The sequence below is a fragment of the Camelus dromedarius genome, chromosome 6 (genome assembly GCF_036321535.1).
Source record: "Camelus dromedarius isolate mCamDro1 chromosome 6, mCamDro1.pat, whole genome shotgun sequence".
Classification (NCBI taxonomy): Eukaryota; Metazoa; Chordata; class Mammalia; order Artiodactyla; family Camelidae; genus Camelus; species Camelus dromedarius.
Window position 1 is genome coordinate 34455889 of NC_087441.1, and position 15422 is coordinate 34471310.

Below are 15422 nucleotides of genomic sequence, written 5' to 3' on the forward strand. Positions count from 1 at the left end.
GATTACCGCCTTGACAATTCCAGAGTTTTCCTGATGTATCACAAATTATAATAAATGGACCTATCAGTTTTGCATTAGTCACAGCTACCTAAGTCAACTTGAAACTTATGGTTTGTCTGAAAATTTACAGAGCCATCTTCTCCGTGATGCTTTCCAGTACAATACAGACCGACAATGATTTCTTCTTCTCCAGAACATCTGTAACTCAGGGTTACTACAATTTGGATAACATAATATACATTACTTTAATTCATTCTTAATTTTTCCCTGTGCTGAACTCTTACTCAGACTGTAAAATTCTCAAGGGTAACCCCATAATGTTTGATACCAGATGTACTCAATAATTTTTCTTTTTAATTGAACACACATGCACACTATGACAAAATGTAGTTTCTATTTCTGAGCAAAACAAATTGTAGCTAAGAGATACTTAAATTCATGAAATCAGCATATTCGTTGTGTCAAAAGAATAAATCAGGAAAAACAGCTTTTCTTAGTTTCTTCGGGATTGATTGTAAAACTTTTCTTTGTTTTTAATTGTTGTAGCAAGCTCTATTTCCAAGATTGGCTCAGATCCTCTAAAACTTGTTCACGATGCTGTGGAGGAAACCACGGACTGGGTCTATGGCTTCTTTTCTATGTTGTCTGACATCCTCTCGTCTGAAGATGAAGATGATGATGATGGAGAGGAGGACACTGATAAAGGTACAAGGGGCATAGAGATGCATCTAACTGCTAGGACCGATATTAGATATGCATTATAGTAGTTGGCCGAAGTTTAAGCACAAATGAGGACTTGGGTCAGGCTAAACCAAAATGAATACACTTCTGAGTGCTAATCACCACTCAACAGGCTGCCAAACTCAGTAAATTGGTCTCTATATGGCTTTCATCTGATAGCTTATCTGCCATTATGGCAATATGTCAAAATTAAATGCTACGTTAGAGTAGCATTAAAGTAGTGAGGGCCTTATGCAATCCACAAAACCATAATAGAAACTCACATTTATATGCTTCTTTGGGAGAAAATGATAGCTATTTCCCAAGTTTGCCCTTAGAAAGATTGAAGTAACAACAGTCAAACTAAATATATTTTTAAATATGTTTTACATATAATTAATATTCATAGTCAAATAGCAGAAAACAATCCTACTAAAATCACAATCAAAAGTAAATTTATTGAATCAAATGGAGGTGTAGAATGAAGAGACAAACCCTAAATGTCACACCCATTATGTAACTAATCTATGTACTCTCTCATATATGTTAATGAACGAAAGGAAATAAACTCAAAGCACACACAAACTGCTCTTGAGTGGATGTGAAAAGAACAAAGCACTGTGATTCTGCCTTTTAGATGATATTTTTTAAGATCAGCCTTACTCAGCAGAAATTACATATTCAGCCTTGACTACCAGGAACTCTTTTATTATTTTAGCCCTTTTTATGACTTTGTCTGAATTTGTATTTGTTTGGCCCCATAAGAGACTGGGATGAACAATAAAGAACTGAAATGAACATGATATACGAACTATAATGTATAATTTGGATCACTGCCACAATTTTATTGAACTCATAAGAGTGGAACTATCTCAAATAAATGTACCTAAGCAAAGTTTATACTTAAAAACTGGAATTTGGGAGGCAAAGTAATATACAGACTCCTATTGCCAAACTAATAGATTTTTAAAAAGTAAACAGAAGAAAATGGGAAAATAGAGAGACTATATTATGTTATACTGGAAGTTTTTCTAATTTACTGTTTTTTGTCTTGGTTTAGGAGAGATAGAGGAGCCTCCTTTGAAAAAAAAAGGTTAGTTATTTTCACTTTTGAAAAAATTATTTTTCTTTTATGATAATGTTGATTTTCAGGACAACTCAAATATATTTTACTTGGTTGTAGACAATTTATTTTTAATGCAGAGCTTTTGCTTAATGGTTAGATTAAGATTTATAGTTAGGAAAAGAAATACTCAACTCTTTCCAGTGAAGCTAATCCCACCATTTTTCAGGTGATTATTTGATTAGTGCCTTCTTCGGTGGATGCTCGAGTCCATTTACATGCAGATCAATGTGAACTGGAACTGCAATAATGAAGGGTCAATCCTATGGTTTTCTAAATGGCCCATAAGATGCTGATGCCCGTGATCTTTATTCTTACGGTGGCTAGATTTACTGATTTTGGGTTTTTACTCTTTTTCTTCTTATGTTATTGTCAGTGTTATTTTTCAGTTTTAAGTGACAACTCTGGAACAGGGTGACTGAGGTAGCATGCAGGATAATAATCATGGAGGCACAGGCGTGTGTATCACATTTCATCTCAAAGCAGTAGAGTCACCTGCGTGTGCTTGGATGTGGTGTACAGGGATTCCTTAAAGGAATAACCAAGGTCTTCAGTAACTGAACGGGATGGTCAGAAATCCAAAAGATGGGAGCAATATGGCTGGGAAAAGGAGGTTATAGCTATGGTGCAAAAGCCTCAGAGAGGCAAGGATTTTACAGGAAGGAGAAGGAATATGTCTAGAAGGAATAATAGGGAGCAATGGATACCATCCTGAGGTATACTTGGTATGCAAGAGAAATATAAAAGCCAACCTTAATACAACTGTGATGTTTCAGTTTTTGCTGCACATGTTCAGTAACAGCACTTGGAAGTATTTAGTCCAGAGGAGAACTTGCTGGCTTCTGTTGCTATCTCCCCAGACCTACCATGGATGCAAACAGTGGGATCCAAATTTGGAGCCTCAGCCTTGCTTGAGCAGAAGATGACCCCCTTACTGTCTGGGATAAAATCCACTTAGTGTATGTTAGTTCAGAAAATTTGAACTGCTAACTTGAATTGCCCAATAAAAGAGAGATAAAGTAGTGAAACTCAAATGTGAGAATGCCATCCAGAGATAAAAGTGTTTATGAAGTTATTAAGAGGAGAAATGATGGGTTTCCCTACTCACAAATCCATGATGAGAACTCAAGAATTCAAGAAATTCTTCCATTCACCAAATTTGTACAGTTGCTGCTATTTTTACCAAAGTAAAAATTCAGCCACCTTGTTGCTTATGGATGGAGTTTGCAGTTCTAATTTAATGTGGAATTGTGGTCCAGTTAAATAAGCTCATGGCTGCAGGATTGATTATTAAACAGATTATTAATATGGATGAAGTTTTTGAATCTGCTCTTCTGTAGCTTAGATATATATATATATATATTTAGCTTTAGGGTATTAGATGTAGTACCTAGTGTCTTTATATTCTTTACTCATATTTAATTTTCAGTTTGCCAAAATTTTAAAATATTAAATTCTATTACTGAACACTCCATGATGATGGTCAAGGCACTGATCATCATAAAATACTAAATTTTATTGTGCAGTTATTTAAAACTTGTAACTACAAAAGTGAATACCATTGTAAATCACATATCCTGAAACAATTCTGTGCTGTGTATGGTGCGTGTGCTTTGTTTATCTGGAATCATCCTGTTGTTAATGGCATTCACACCAGGGTACACATCATGGATATGTTAAATTGACACTTTCCAGAGGATAGAGGGCTACAGATAGTGTGAAAGGAATCAAATACATTTGTATGCTTTCTTAAAATGATCTGCTGTAGAATGTATCCAAGGTATCATAGTACTTCTTCTAAGTTATGAGATAAAGAATCATCTTTCACCCATCCTCAAATTGCTAGAATGCCAACGAAAGAGACCAATAGGCTACTCCTGCCCTGTCCTGCCTACGTCTGCTAAAGCAGGAGTATGGTGCTGCCACTCAGGTGTTCTGTGTCGTGAGGGGCTATTCTGAAGTCAGAGGTAAGGCAGAGTGGGGAGATGAGAACAACGGCAAGTTTCATTTAACGACTTTGCCTTTTATTTAGCTGAATAATGTGAAAAAGTACAGTGCTCTCGAGGGAGAGTCCCATGAGAGCCAAGCAAAAAGAGCATCCATAGGAAATGCTGAAAGCTAAAAACGGCTTTTAAAAATTTAAATGTAAGCAATTATTTTCAGTTATTCTCAATACTTCTTCCTAGGAAGTGTCACTGGTTTGAAAGAAAGAAATTTGAAACAACCAAAGCAGTGTAGCTTAGTGACACTGATTCTTTTAAATATAACTGGAATATTTTCTAAGGCAACCACACATTGTTAAAGATGCATTGAATAAACCCATGGATGCCACATTTCTGTGATTCATTTCAAATTAATTCCATATTGTTCAAAAATAAATTTAAACCTACTTTATGTAATTATATTATGAAACATTTTATCTAATTGAAGTCAAACCTTAGCTTATTTCATCTAATATAAAATGTTTAATATTTTGTACCTCCTACTGATAAAAATTAAATTATATATTATTTGCAGACCAATTCACTATGTGTATGTAAATATATATACAAATGTATGTAGGTGTATATATACATAATATATTATGTATCATTTATTCATTATATGTATATTATATGTATTTTCTACTTCGTATTAACAAAAAAAAAAACCCATATGCTAGCTTGCTGCTCAATAAATATGTATATGTAAATGTACAGATTCCTCAAAATACACACTAAAATTATTTTTGATTTGAAAAGCAAAGTTATATTTTTTTGACAGAGAGTATGTTTGATTTGAGTAAGAAATTTGAAAACAAAGGCTGGCTTTTGCCCATTAGGTAACACAGCAAGCATTTTCCATAAATTAAGTGAGCAGCAGGACCAAAGTTTAGATGAAATACACCTAAAGCAAGAAATACATTTGAAACACAAAGCAGTATCATTTAATCCAAATTATGACATTTTACAATTTTTTATTAAGTTGTAATTAATATACAGTATTATATTAGTTTCAAGTGTACAACATAGTGATTCAATATTTTTATACATTATGAAAATGCATGAAAACCAGTCATCATCCATTACTATACAAAGTTGTTACAATATTACTGACTGAATTCCCTATATGTACATTACATTCCTGTGATTACTTATTTTATAGCTGGAAGCTTGTACCTCTTAATGCCCTTCATCTATTTGGTCTGACCCTCCTCACTCCCTGGCAATCACCGTTTGTTTTCTGTATCTATTGGAATCTAAAAAACAAAACAAACTAACAAACAAAACAAAGCAGAAACAACAAAAAAACAAACAACCCTATTAAAAAATGGGCAGAAGAGTTAAATAGATAGTATTTTTAAAACAAAGTTAATATAATCATATTACATATTACATATACATCCATAGAAAATATAATTTTTACTGGAGATATAGCTTTTTAATTTTTTTGTAGTAACATTTCTAAATGAAACAATGGACATACCTATCTCTTTTTATAGTTTATTCTTACTTAAATCTTAGTCTATAATAAGTATGTATATAGAAATAATTATTACAGCACATATGTTCTTTGAAATGGTAATTTGAGGAGACAATAATATTCTCATAATAAGAAATTACATTTAATAATGTTATTTCCTAACATCTAGCTTTAAAGTTAAGAAAGAATAGTTTTAGCCATTCTTTTTTTGGGAAGGAAACACTGGTCTTCAATTCTAGCGACATGGTAGCCTTGTGAGATAAATCATCACCTGCCTTAGTGGAAAGAACCAAAATCCCCTCTACACATTATGTTGAATTTCCTTGTTTCCTAACTACTTGCTCTTTGAGCTAGGGAACCATCTTGAAGTTTGAACAGGACCCAGATATGAAGGCTGACACTGTGTGAGGCTGTTCCTCATGCATGTCAGTGGCAGAGGAAGAGGCTCTTCTTTGCTTAGAGCAAAACAAACTACATTCTCCTTAGAATCGTGTTTTAAAATTTCCCTAAAGCTCCTGGGGTTGAAAAGAGCCCAGTAAATTTAAACTCAGCACTTTCATTGTGTATCTTTCTCACTTTATTGAAATCCACAATAGCTCTTTGCAGTCAGGTTGAATAAGGAAGAGCCAGGAAAATTTGAGCATCATAAATATTCAAGACTTTAGGATCAGGCCATTCAGAAGGTTGTATCACGTCACCGGGAGTAAGATGGATGGACAGGTTTCTGGGCCAGAGATTTCATTGCATCCATCTCTGCTGGCAGCTTCAGTGGCTTACACCAGGCTGAACATTGTCTGAAAAATACTGTAAGTGGAAAAAGGACGGAGAATGGAAAGGTGACTCAACTTGTTAAAATTCATAGCCTCAGAATACTGGTTACCAGCTTGGTCCTGGTAGCACTGTTAAGTAGATACATTTATCTTGGGACCGCTCCTCTAAGTCAAGTCTAGATCAAAACTTGGCTCCCTAACTGTGCTATTGCACATTGCCCTCAGGCTGCACGAGGAACTCACTGTTTTATCTTCTGTTTGTCTTTCCCAATATTGATCAGACCTGTGACAACAGGAGGCAAAACCCAGAGAGAGCAGACAGTGGGCTTGGAGATGGGCTCAGAACGAAAAAGACTGAGGAGGCTGAGGTGAAGGGAGAACTGGTGGATGATCCAGAGATTCAGTTCTCCAAGGAGTTGCAGCTGTAGGATCTTTGGGTCCAAAAGAGCTTGTCTGCATCAAGGCAAGCAGACTGGAACCAGGACGATAATAGTGGGAACATGGGAGCCTGGAGGAGCTGGCCAAAGAGGGCAAGGGATTTCAGTACTAACATTATGGAGAATAAAAAGTTTGAGACAACTCAGCTCCAGCCCAATCATTTTAAGTCATTCCTGTTGCAGCAAGAATAATCTCAGTGTTGCTGCGTTCCTATCTGGAAGTAAGCTGAGCTGGTATTCTGTTCGTTCCCTTTCTGCTCTTAACCTACTATGGTTAAGTCAGTTAACCGCACTGGCTCTCAGCTTTCACATCTGTAAAACAAAGATGCTAGATTTACTGATGTCAAGGTCCTTTCCAGCTATGCTATTTTATGATTCTATGATTGAATTGTGCTGTCATATGTCAATAATTTTACCACGAGTTTCATCTGAACTAAAGTTGCAAAGTTCGTGGAACAGCAACTTTAGTATCATCTGGGAGTGATTAAAAAATGCAAAACCAGGTTCCATCTAGATGAAATAAGTCAGAATCTGCAAGTTAAGAAGATTCCCCAGGCTCTTCATATGTCCACTAAAATTTGAGCAACATTGGTTTCGACAGTAGGTTCTACTTCTGACTGTGGTTCTGAAACTACCTGAGAACTTACTTAAATTGGAGATTCCCTAAAAGGTTTCTCACCATGAAAAACTAATTGATAAGTTTGGGCTGCAGCTCAGGAATATGTTTTAAAACTTCCCCAGATGATTCTGATGTACAGCCAGGTTGATTTTGTCTAGTATATCATCAGATATGAAACACACACACTAACACAGCCCAAATCTCATCCAAATCTGTAAACTCCACCAGCAATTATCTTATACAAAGTATTATTTATAATCATTTCCACCTCTTTCTGGTTCATGAACACATGAGAAATAGTATCTCATTTTTCCAATGGAGAAAGTAAAATCCAGAGAGGAAAAATGGACTAACCAGAGATTACTGGGTTTATGGAAAAAATGAGATTAGCCAGATATATTTATTTTAAAATTTTTGTAATGGTCAATAGTATGCAATGCCTGGACTATTATTTTTCTTGAAAAAGTTTTGCTTACTTTATGAAATCTTACCAGGTAATCAAACGTAACGAAATAAAGGTCCCAAAGATGTTTATGTTTATGGGCTTCAACATTCTTGAAGGAAACTTTCCTCAGTATTTGCCTAGCACTGTATCTGGAGTGTACGCTCACTTGGTCACAAACACCAGATGCATTGAGGAGGAGAAAGTATTCTTTTTTATACTCTTCATTAATGGTCAGTAGTGCACTTTCCCCCAAATTTTCATTGATTAGTGTAACAGAAAAAATATGAGAAAATTATAGAAAATGCAAATACCTACACATTGTTTGGTGTCTTTATTTAAAATATTGATAATTCAATAAAATATTTTCCCGTAACATCCCTTATTAGCCACTAAATAGATAACTAGATTTGCTCAGTTATTTATCGTAATTAAACTTTTGTGTTCTAATAACAACTGGCAGAATCTTACAAATAAAAATTCTATGTTCAAATGAATATATAATTTGAGTTTTGATATTAAAATGAGAAAAATTGTAAGAAGACATTTTATATTGTCTAGCACTTGTGAGATATACGGAGAAAGCAGAATGATAAAAGACATTCTTTGAAATTCACAACTCTCATAATAATTTAATAAACTGCATTGTCATCTAAAAGAATCAGGACGGTTGCCTTGGTGACAGAGATTATCCTTTTAATTTCTTGAGTCTGTCATTTTAAAATCTTGAATTGATAATATTTTAAATTTAATAACAGTGTGTCATATAAATAGAAAAAAATGGTATGCTTTAAAAACTAGCCATGTAAGACTTAAACAAAATTATAGACTACTCCACAATAAGCTATGCTATGATTGTAAGTAGATAAAAACAGTTTATTATAAGTAAAATACATGTAATAGAACAAAATAACTCAGAAAGACTTTACTACAATAAGCTCATTCTTAGGACTCATTTAGCACAATCTGTTTTCACTAATTTTGATCTGATTGGTTGCTGCTGCATTCAAACTTCCCATCTGTTTTTTGTACCCATAGCCTCTCTCCCCAAGTTACATGTGGAAGTGGATCTCAGAGAGCCTTGGGGAAATGGGTTGGTCCATTATGTCCCTCACAGGCATCGTGAGGGACAGAGCTCAGAGGAGTACATTTTGATAGAATTAAATAGCCTAAGGAGGAAGAAGGAGAGCCTAGCCCATGAAACAAACTTTCACTTCTGATTTGGGAAAGTACTAAAGATTTTGTCTATTGTGTAAGAACCAGAAAATTCCCCATTGTACCTCACAGTTCTTATTTGAGCCACTAGGAGGATCACGAAAATCTATAATTGTCCTCTCAGATGTCCAAAATAAAAAATAGACAACAAATGCCAAAATGTCATTATTTCTATGTAGAAAATACCATAAATATATAAGCAAGTGTTATGAGACAAAAAAGAATGCAGATTATCACTGAAATACCTTAATCATAAATAGGAAGTACTAAACTGTGATAGTAACAAACATGAAGAACAAAGGAAATGGAAATTTTGAACCCCTTCCTTTAAGTTAGGTGGAATAGCAGATCCCATTTTAAAATCCTGTTCCAATTTTTTTCTGTTGATATGAGCATACTATTTGATTATCAATGCTTTATTCTAGGTATAATTGTCAATTATATATGTCAGTTCATCATTGACATATTTTAATAAACATCTATGGATAAGTTAAGGCAAAGTATTAAAAAAATGCTCTTTAATTTGATGATTTAGCATTTGAGTGTGCCAGAAAAACAGTATAAAAAAACCCCCTAACTTTTGTACAAGTGTTGCAGTTTATAATACCTTTCACATACATTTTTAAATTTCCACAAATAGTAAAATTCTGCAACTTTCTCCAGCATTCCTAATAGGAAGTAAAAAAGTTAAGAAATGCAACATTTTACTGTCTCAAAATTTTCAACCACACTCTTTAGTACTTAAATTGAGAGTTGTGTCATCAGAAACAGGTGAGATAGGGTCTCCCACGACATTATTGTGCAGATGTTGACAGCTCATAATCATGTTTAAACACTTACCTTCTAACTGAGTGTATATTTATCTAGTGGTTAGTATATACCAATTATTATTGAAGATTTAATGTGGAATAAAATAGACATAGTTGTTGCCCTCATCAAATTTAGAATTTAGTGAGGGAGACAAGTAGTAATAATAGCCAATATTTGCATGTTTATTTGCTATCAGGTGCAGTGCTAAATCCTTTACATTTTAACTTATTTTAATCCCCATGTAAACCCATGTGGTAGATCCTATTATTAGCATCATTTATAGATGAGGAAATGAAGTTCACACAGCTAGGATTTGAATGGAGCAGACTGATTCAAGCATTAATTACCTTAAACACTAAGTTGCATTTTAATACATGCCAGCGATGACTATATTTTTGTATAGACCTTTCAATAGCTTTTCTGTGTCTAGATTTTCCTAACAAAATCCATGTAAATTACATTAGAGTATTATTGATTAAAGCCATCTTTTATCTGATAATTATTCATAATTATTTAATGATCATTGCAATCCAGAAATAATAAATACTCCAAATAATACTAATTTTTATTTCTTCTCCACAACGTAATAAATTATTATATCTGCTTCTCTTGGTTCCCAGCAGTTCACAAGTATGGTACTGAGACACTGGACCCTGACCCAACTGTTAATTTGGCATTAGACTTTAGAAAAACAGCCCGACCTAGGAGGGTATATATATATATATATATATATATTTGTTATCTCCGTTGAGTTATAAAGCATGAAAGCCAGAGTTAAAATTCTTTGCGTTCCTTTAACAGAAATTTCCAAATGCATCTAAAGCCTAGCATGATAAAGTATTTGGTTTTAGAATGCGGACATGAATAAAAATAAGAATCTGAAAGAAGACATCTACTCTTTTCTTCACTTCTCAGATTTACACACACTACCTGACAGATAGTGGGAAAAGTGGTAGGGGAGATTGGGACTAGTGGAAGAAGTCGGAATACGTGTCCCATCTTCTGTAGAAGCAACTCTCCCTACTCTCGAGTGATCCTCACTTCCTTACTGACACAGTAAACATTAATGGAGAACTGATTCCTGTTAGGTAAGGTAACCGATAACTCAGTAAAACAAAGAGACCCCCTTTGTTGCTTCCCGACACATTGAGGTAACTGTCATTCTTTCTCTCTGTTATTTTTCCCTTCTCCAATTATCAAAATTCAAACTGAAACTTGTACCTTGAAGGACCTATTGGCAGCTTCACGCCTGGACTGAGATGCTTTGACCTCTGTGCCTTCTAAGCCACAGAGCCATCTTTGAGGTTTACTGTTACCAGATTGGTTCATCATTCTAACCAGAATCTAATGCTGAGACGTATCATGTTCTCAGAGACATTGGACTCTAACCTAATTGCAAAGCACATACATTGTAGGTAAATAATGACTACTTTGGCCTTTTTCTCTGTCCCTTGTATCCAGAATTGGTTCAGGTTTAAGTGAACTGTTCTTAAATAGTGTCAAAAGGTTAAATGAAACTTTATGCTACCATACATTACTATGTTGTAAAAATAGAGGCATTCACCTGTTTATGGAAATTATTTAATAAATAGAAGCTAGTATTAATATAAGAAATTTTATTTTTCTTTGAAGTTTGCTGAAAACCATAGGGCAATAAACTTCTACTTTACTGACTTGAATCTTTCAAATTTAATTTTCCATTCTTATACAAATAGTTCTTAGCTGGCAAGAGCAATTGAGAGTAAGAAATTAGGCATCATCTGCTTATGAGAAAAATACCCTCCTGAAGTCTAAATTGGTAGCATGTTGTTACTCAACTGGGCAGGAGCCTGAATGGTCATTATTTCCTGGCTAAAGTGTAAGGAGACAGAACTGGCACACTGTGTGCAGGCTACATTGGATTCTTGGGACATCTGATAGCCACAGACAGTGACCCTGGTGATGTAACACAGTCCCCTCCAAAAATGTAATGTTGCAATAAAACATGCAGAAAGACTTTTAATTTATCCTTCAGTTTGCATTATAGGGGCAGACAAATTTTCCTTCTTCTCTTCCAAGTTCTTTGGCTGGTCTAATAATTAAATTGATATAAGACAGATTAAGAGGAGAAAGACAAACAAATTTCACACACACAGGAGCCCCATGAAAATATGAAATCCAAAGGGCAGCTAGGTAATTGAGACTTATAACATCCTAAGCTGAGGAAAGGGGTAGGGATCTGAGGGCACAAAGGGAAGGAAGACCATTCATAGGAAGGAAAAGGAGATGTCCTGTTACGCATTAAGTTTCTTGATATTGCTAGTAATAGCTCTCTTCTTGGTACAGGCTCCCTTTCCAATGTCAATTTAGGCAGTTGAAGGGAGGATAAAGAGCCTTTCCTGAATCTGCTGGGCTTTGGTTGCCTTTTAGCTCAAAAATAATCCTTGCACCAAAGAGACATATTTTGGGGTCGCAAAATCTGCTCCCCTCAGAATCATCAGAAATAAATATCTTTTGTCCTCTGTGAGCAAAGAAATGTGTGTTTGTGTGCCTTTACAAGGTTAGCTGTGCTTGTCCACACTTACTTCTATAGAAATACTAAAAGTCTTCAAAGTGGTCATCAGTTAAAAAATAGTTGATGTTCCTGCAAAAAAAAAAAAGTCTTCCTAAGTCATTATATATCATTGTAGAGATTTGTGTGTGTGTATATGTATGTGTGCCTGGGTGTGTGTGTTTTAATCTGACTCTCACAAGAAATCTGAGTACATCTGCCCAGAACAGCGGTGCTGTCTTAGTTTATATAAAGCTGAAGTGCAGAGTCAGGAAAATAAAAGCTGGGGCTTTATCCTTGAGATTACAAAAATCGAGCAGGACCCCGTTTCTTGTTGGTAGACAAAAAAGCTTTAGTCTTCGAGGCCTCCCCTGAGTTCCAAAGAGTAGACTCAAGCAGTTACTAATTAGGGAAGTGAGGAGACACAGAAACAAAGGAAAAGCAGTCAAGTAAGAAAAGTAATGATATTTTAAATGACAGTTCAGTGATAAAACAGCGCACTAGCTCCTCTTCTTCAAGGGATACACGTAACAATCTGACATATATCTTTGAGTTGCTCTGCAGAAACTAAGACTGCCCCCCACCCAGGTGGAGGATGGTGACTACATGCTGACCACAAACAAATAGACCCCAAACTGGTTGGAACCAGAAAGTTGATGATTAAGATCCCCAAAACATCGCCTTGTTCCCTCGCCACCAACCCAATCAAAAGTCCAGAGTCGATCACACACCCTGCAGCCCTCTCCCCTAACGGTGACTTTCAAGACCCTTCCCTAAAAGCCATCAGGGAGTTTAGGTATTTTGAGCATAAGCTGCCTATTCTATTTGCTTCACGCCCTGTTATAAATGCTGTAATTTCTTCACCACAACGCGGTCTCGGTATATTGGCTTTACTGCACATCGGCCTAGCTGACTCAATTTTGGTTTGGTAACAACTGGTCTGAGTTGCAGAAGTGTCCACTCCATTTACACAGAGTAAAGAATAAATTCTTTGAAATGTATTGTCATTATTTTTAAGTCTAATTCTCCTTTACTTTCATTTATTTTTATTTTTACTCAAATAAAACATATTATGAAATATATCCAACAGGCCAGGGCTTATCTTCCACTTTAAGCTTAGCTCTCTTCCTTGTTTTTGGGAAGAGTGGAGGGTTTGCCTCCTGCCTTATCCTGAGTGATGTCCTGCATCCCAATCTTCTTGAGATTCACCTTCTTTCACTTTATTTTATTCCCTTCTCCAGGGTGGATCCCAGTTCATTCCAATTCCGGTTTCAATCTAGAGCTCAGTCCCTTTTGAAGGGCTGCTGCTGGGGACACAAGAACTAAAGCTAAGGGAAGCCAAGATTGCTTCTGCTGCTGTATTTCTTCTGTCCTCATGTGCAAACTTTCACCTAGCTTGCAGGAAACCCCGCCACGAGCCAACATGGACTGTCTAGCTCCATGAAGCCCTGTGCTGTCTGAACACCGTATTTCCCCAGTGAAGTTAGGCTAGGAGGCTCTGACAGGACCTGGGAAGAACGGCTTTTCAAACCTAATCCTGCGAAGGATTCTTGTGTCTGATCCTTCATGTGAATTCTAGAATCTTTTATTCTTGTGAGTAGACAGTGGATGTCTGTGGATTACAAACAAGCACACATACCTCTTAGGGAAAAATATTATTCTAAGTGACAGATTTAAGGCCTTTTCATATCACAATAGATGTAGCATTTCATATAAAATTTTTATTTAGAAAATTTTGTCCCATTTCTGTATTCAGATTAATCCCTATTGGGAGGAAGAAATTATCTCTTAAAGATGAGTCCTTCAGCACATTTGAAGACCACTCTAATTCTTTGACATTTTACTTACTTCATCAGGCTGAGTTATACAAGGCACTCCATAGCTTCTGTTGGGTTAAATAGGAGGGAGGAAGCAGAATGGTACTGGCAGGGAAGAATTTTGTGTTTGTTTTTTCAAGTCACTTGTAGATTTAAGATGAACAGAGGGTTTTAAAAAAAGTCATTTGCCCACCCCTAGGACTAGTACTGTCCTAGTACTGTCCAAAAGTAATATAATTTGAGCTACCTATGTAATTTAAAATTTGGTAGTAGCCACATTAAAAAAAGTAAAAAGAAAAATATGAAATTAATTTTAATATGTCTTATTTAACCCATTGTATCAGTCAAGGCTCAATCAAAGAAGCAGAATCAGTAGGAGATTATGCAGCTATGTTTATACTATATCTGTATATTAAGACATTTATGACAAGGAATTGGTCTATGTGATTATGAGGACTGGCTAATTAGCAAATCAGAAGCTATAGGACAAACAGGAAGTGAAGATCACAGGCAAGCTTGAGCACATGAGTGTGGACCAAAGCTGTTGTCCACACAGAGCATTTCCTCCCTCTCCTGGGAAACTTCAAGCCTGTTTTTAAGCGCTTCCAATGGAATCGGACAAGCCCATCCAGATGATTCAGAATCATCTGACTTAAAATCAATTGACCAGGGATTTTTAATTACATCTGCAAACTACCTGTACAGCAACTTCTAGATTAGTGTTCATTTGAATGACTTGGGACAGTAGCCTAGCCAAACTGACACATAAATAAAGCCATCACACTCAATGTGTCCAAAATAATGTCATTCCAATATGTAATTCATATAAAAATCATTCATGAAACATTTTACATCCTTTTTATATTAAGTCTTCATAATCAATCATGTACTTACACTTATAAGCACATCTCAATTTGAACTAAACTCATATTGCATCCTTTATATGTACACATGTCTAGTGGCCACTGCATTGGACACTATAGCTCTAGACAGTGACAAAAAGTGACTGGGCTGTTTATTTTGTATCTTTAGAACAGTTCTAAGGATACAAGTTCTCAACAGGGGTCATTTGACAATGTCTAAAGACATTTTTTATAGTCATGACTGGAGATAGGGATGGGGCTACAAGCACCTAACAGGTAGAGGCCAGGGATGCTGCAGAATACCCTACAGTGCACAGAGTAGTCCCACTCCAACTCCAAATAATGATTTTCCCAATCCAAAAAATCACTAATTCTAAGATGAGAAATGATGCTTTGGAGCAGAATTTGGAGACGCAGCAAGGAGATTAAAAAAATAATAATAATGCAAGAAGCTGGAAGACAGATGTTTCCTATGCCCTTTGGAAATCTTTCTTTATACTTTGAAGACTTTTTCTTCAAAAATATAATTGAATTTCTTAACTCTTTTGTATCTCCCTGGCCATTTTCAAGGTCATGAATAGGATAAGGGTAGAAGAGTGGTCTTGTAAATAGTA

At 35.6% G+C, this 15422-nt stretch overlaps 1 protein-coding gene across 7 annotated transcripts in view; it reads left to right on the plus strand.

The window, feature by feature from the left end:
* The window catches only part of TRDN (triadin), a 306540-nt gene that overhangs the window by 61298 nt on the left and 229820 nt on the right, over positions 1–15422 (plus strand). For all 7 annotated transcript variants that reach the window (XM_064486726.1, XM_064486727.1, XM_064486728.1 and 4 more), the window contains exons 3-4: positions 547–705; positions 1781–1813. In XM_064486726.1, coding sequence (XP_064342796.1) covers positions 547–705; positions 1781–1813 — 192 coding nt within the window. The remainder of the gene's footprint in view (positions 1–546; positions 706–1780; positions 1814–15422) is intronic.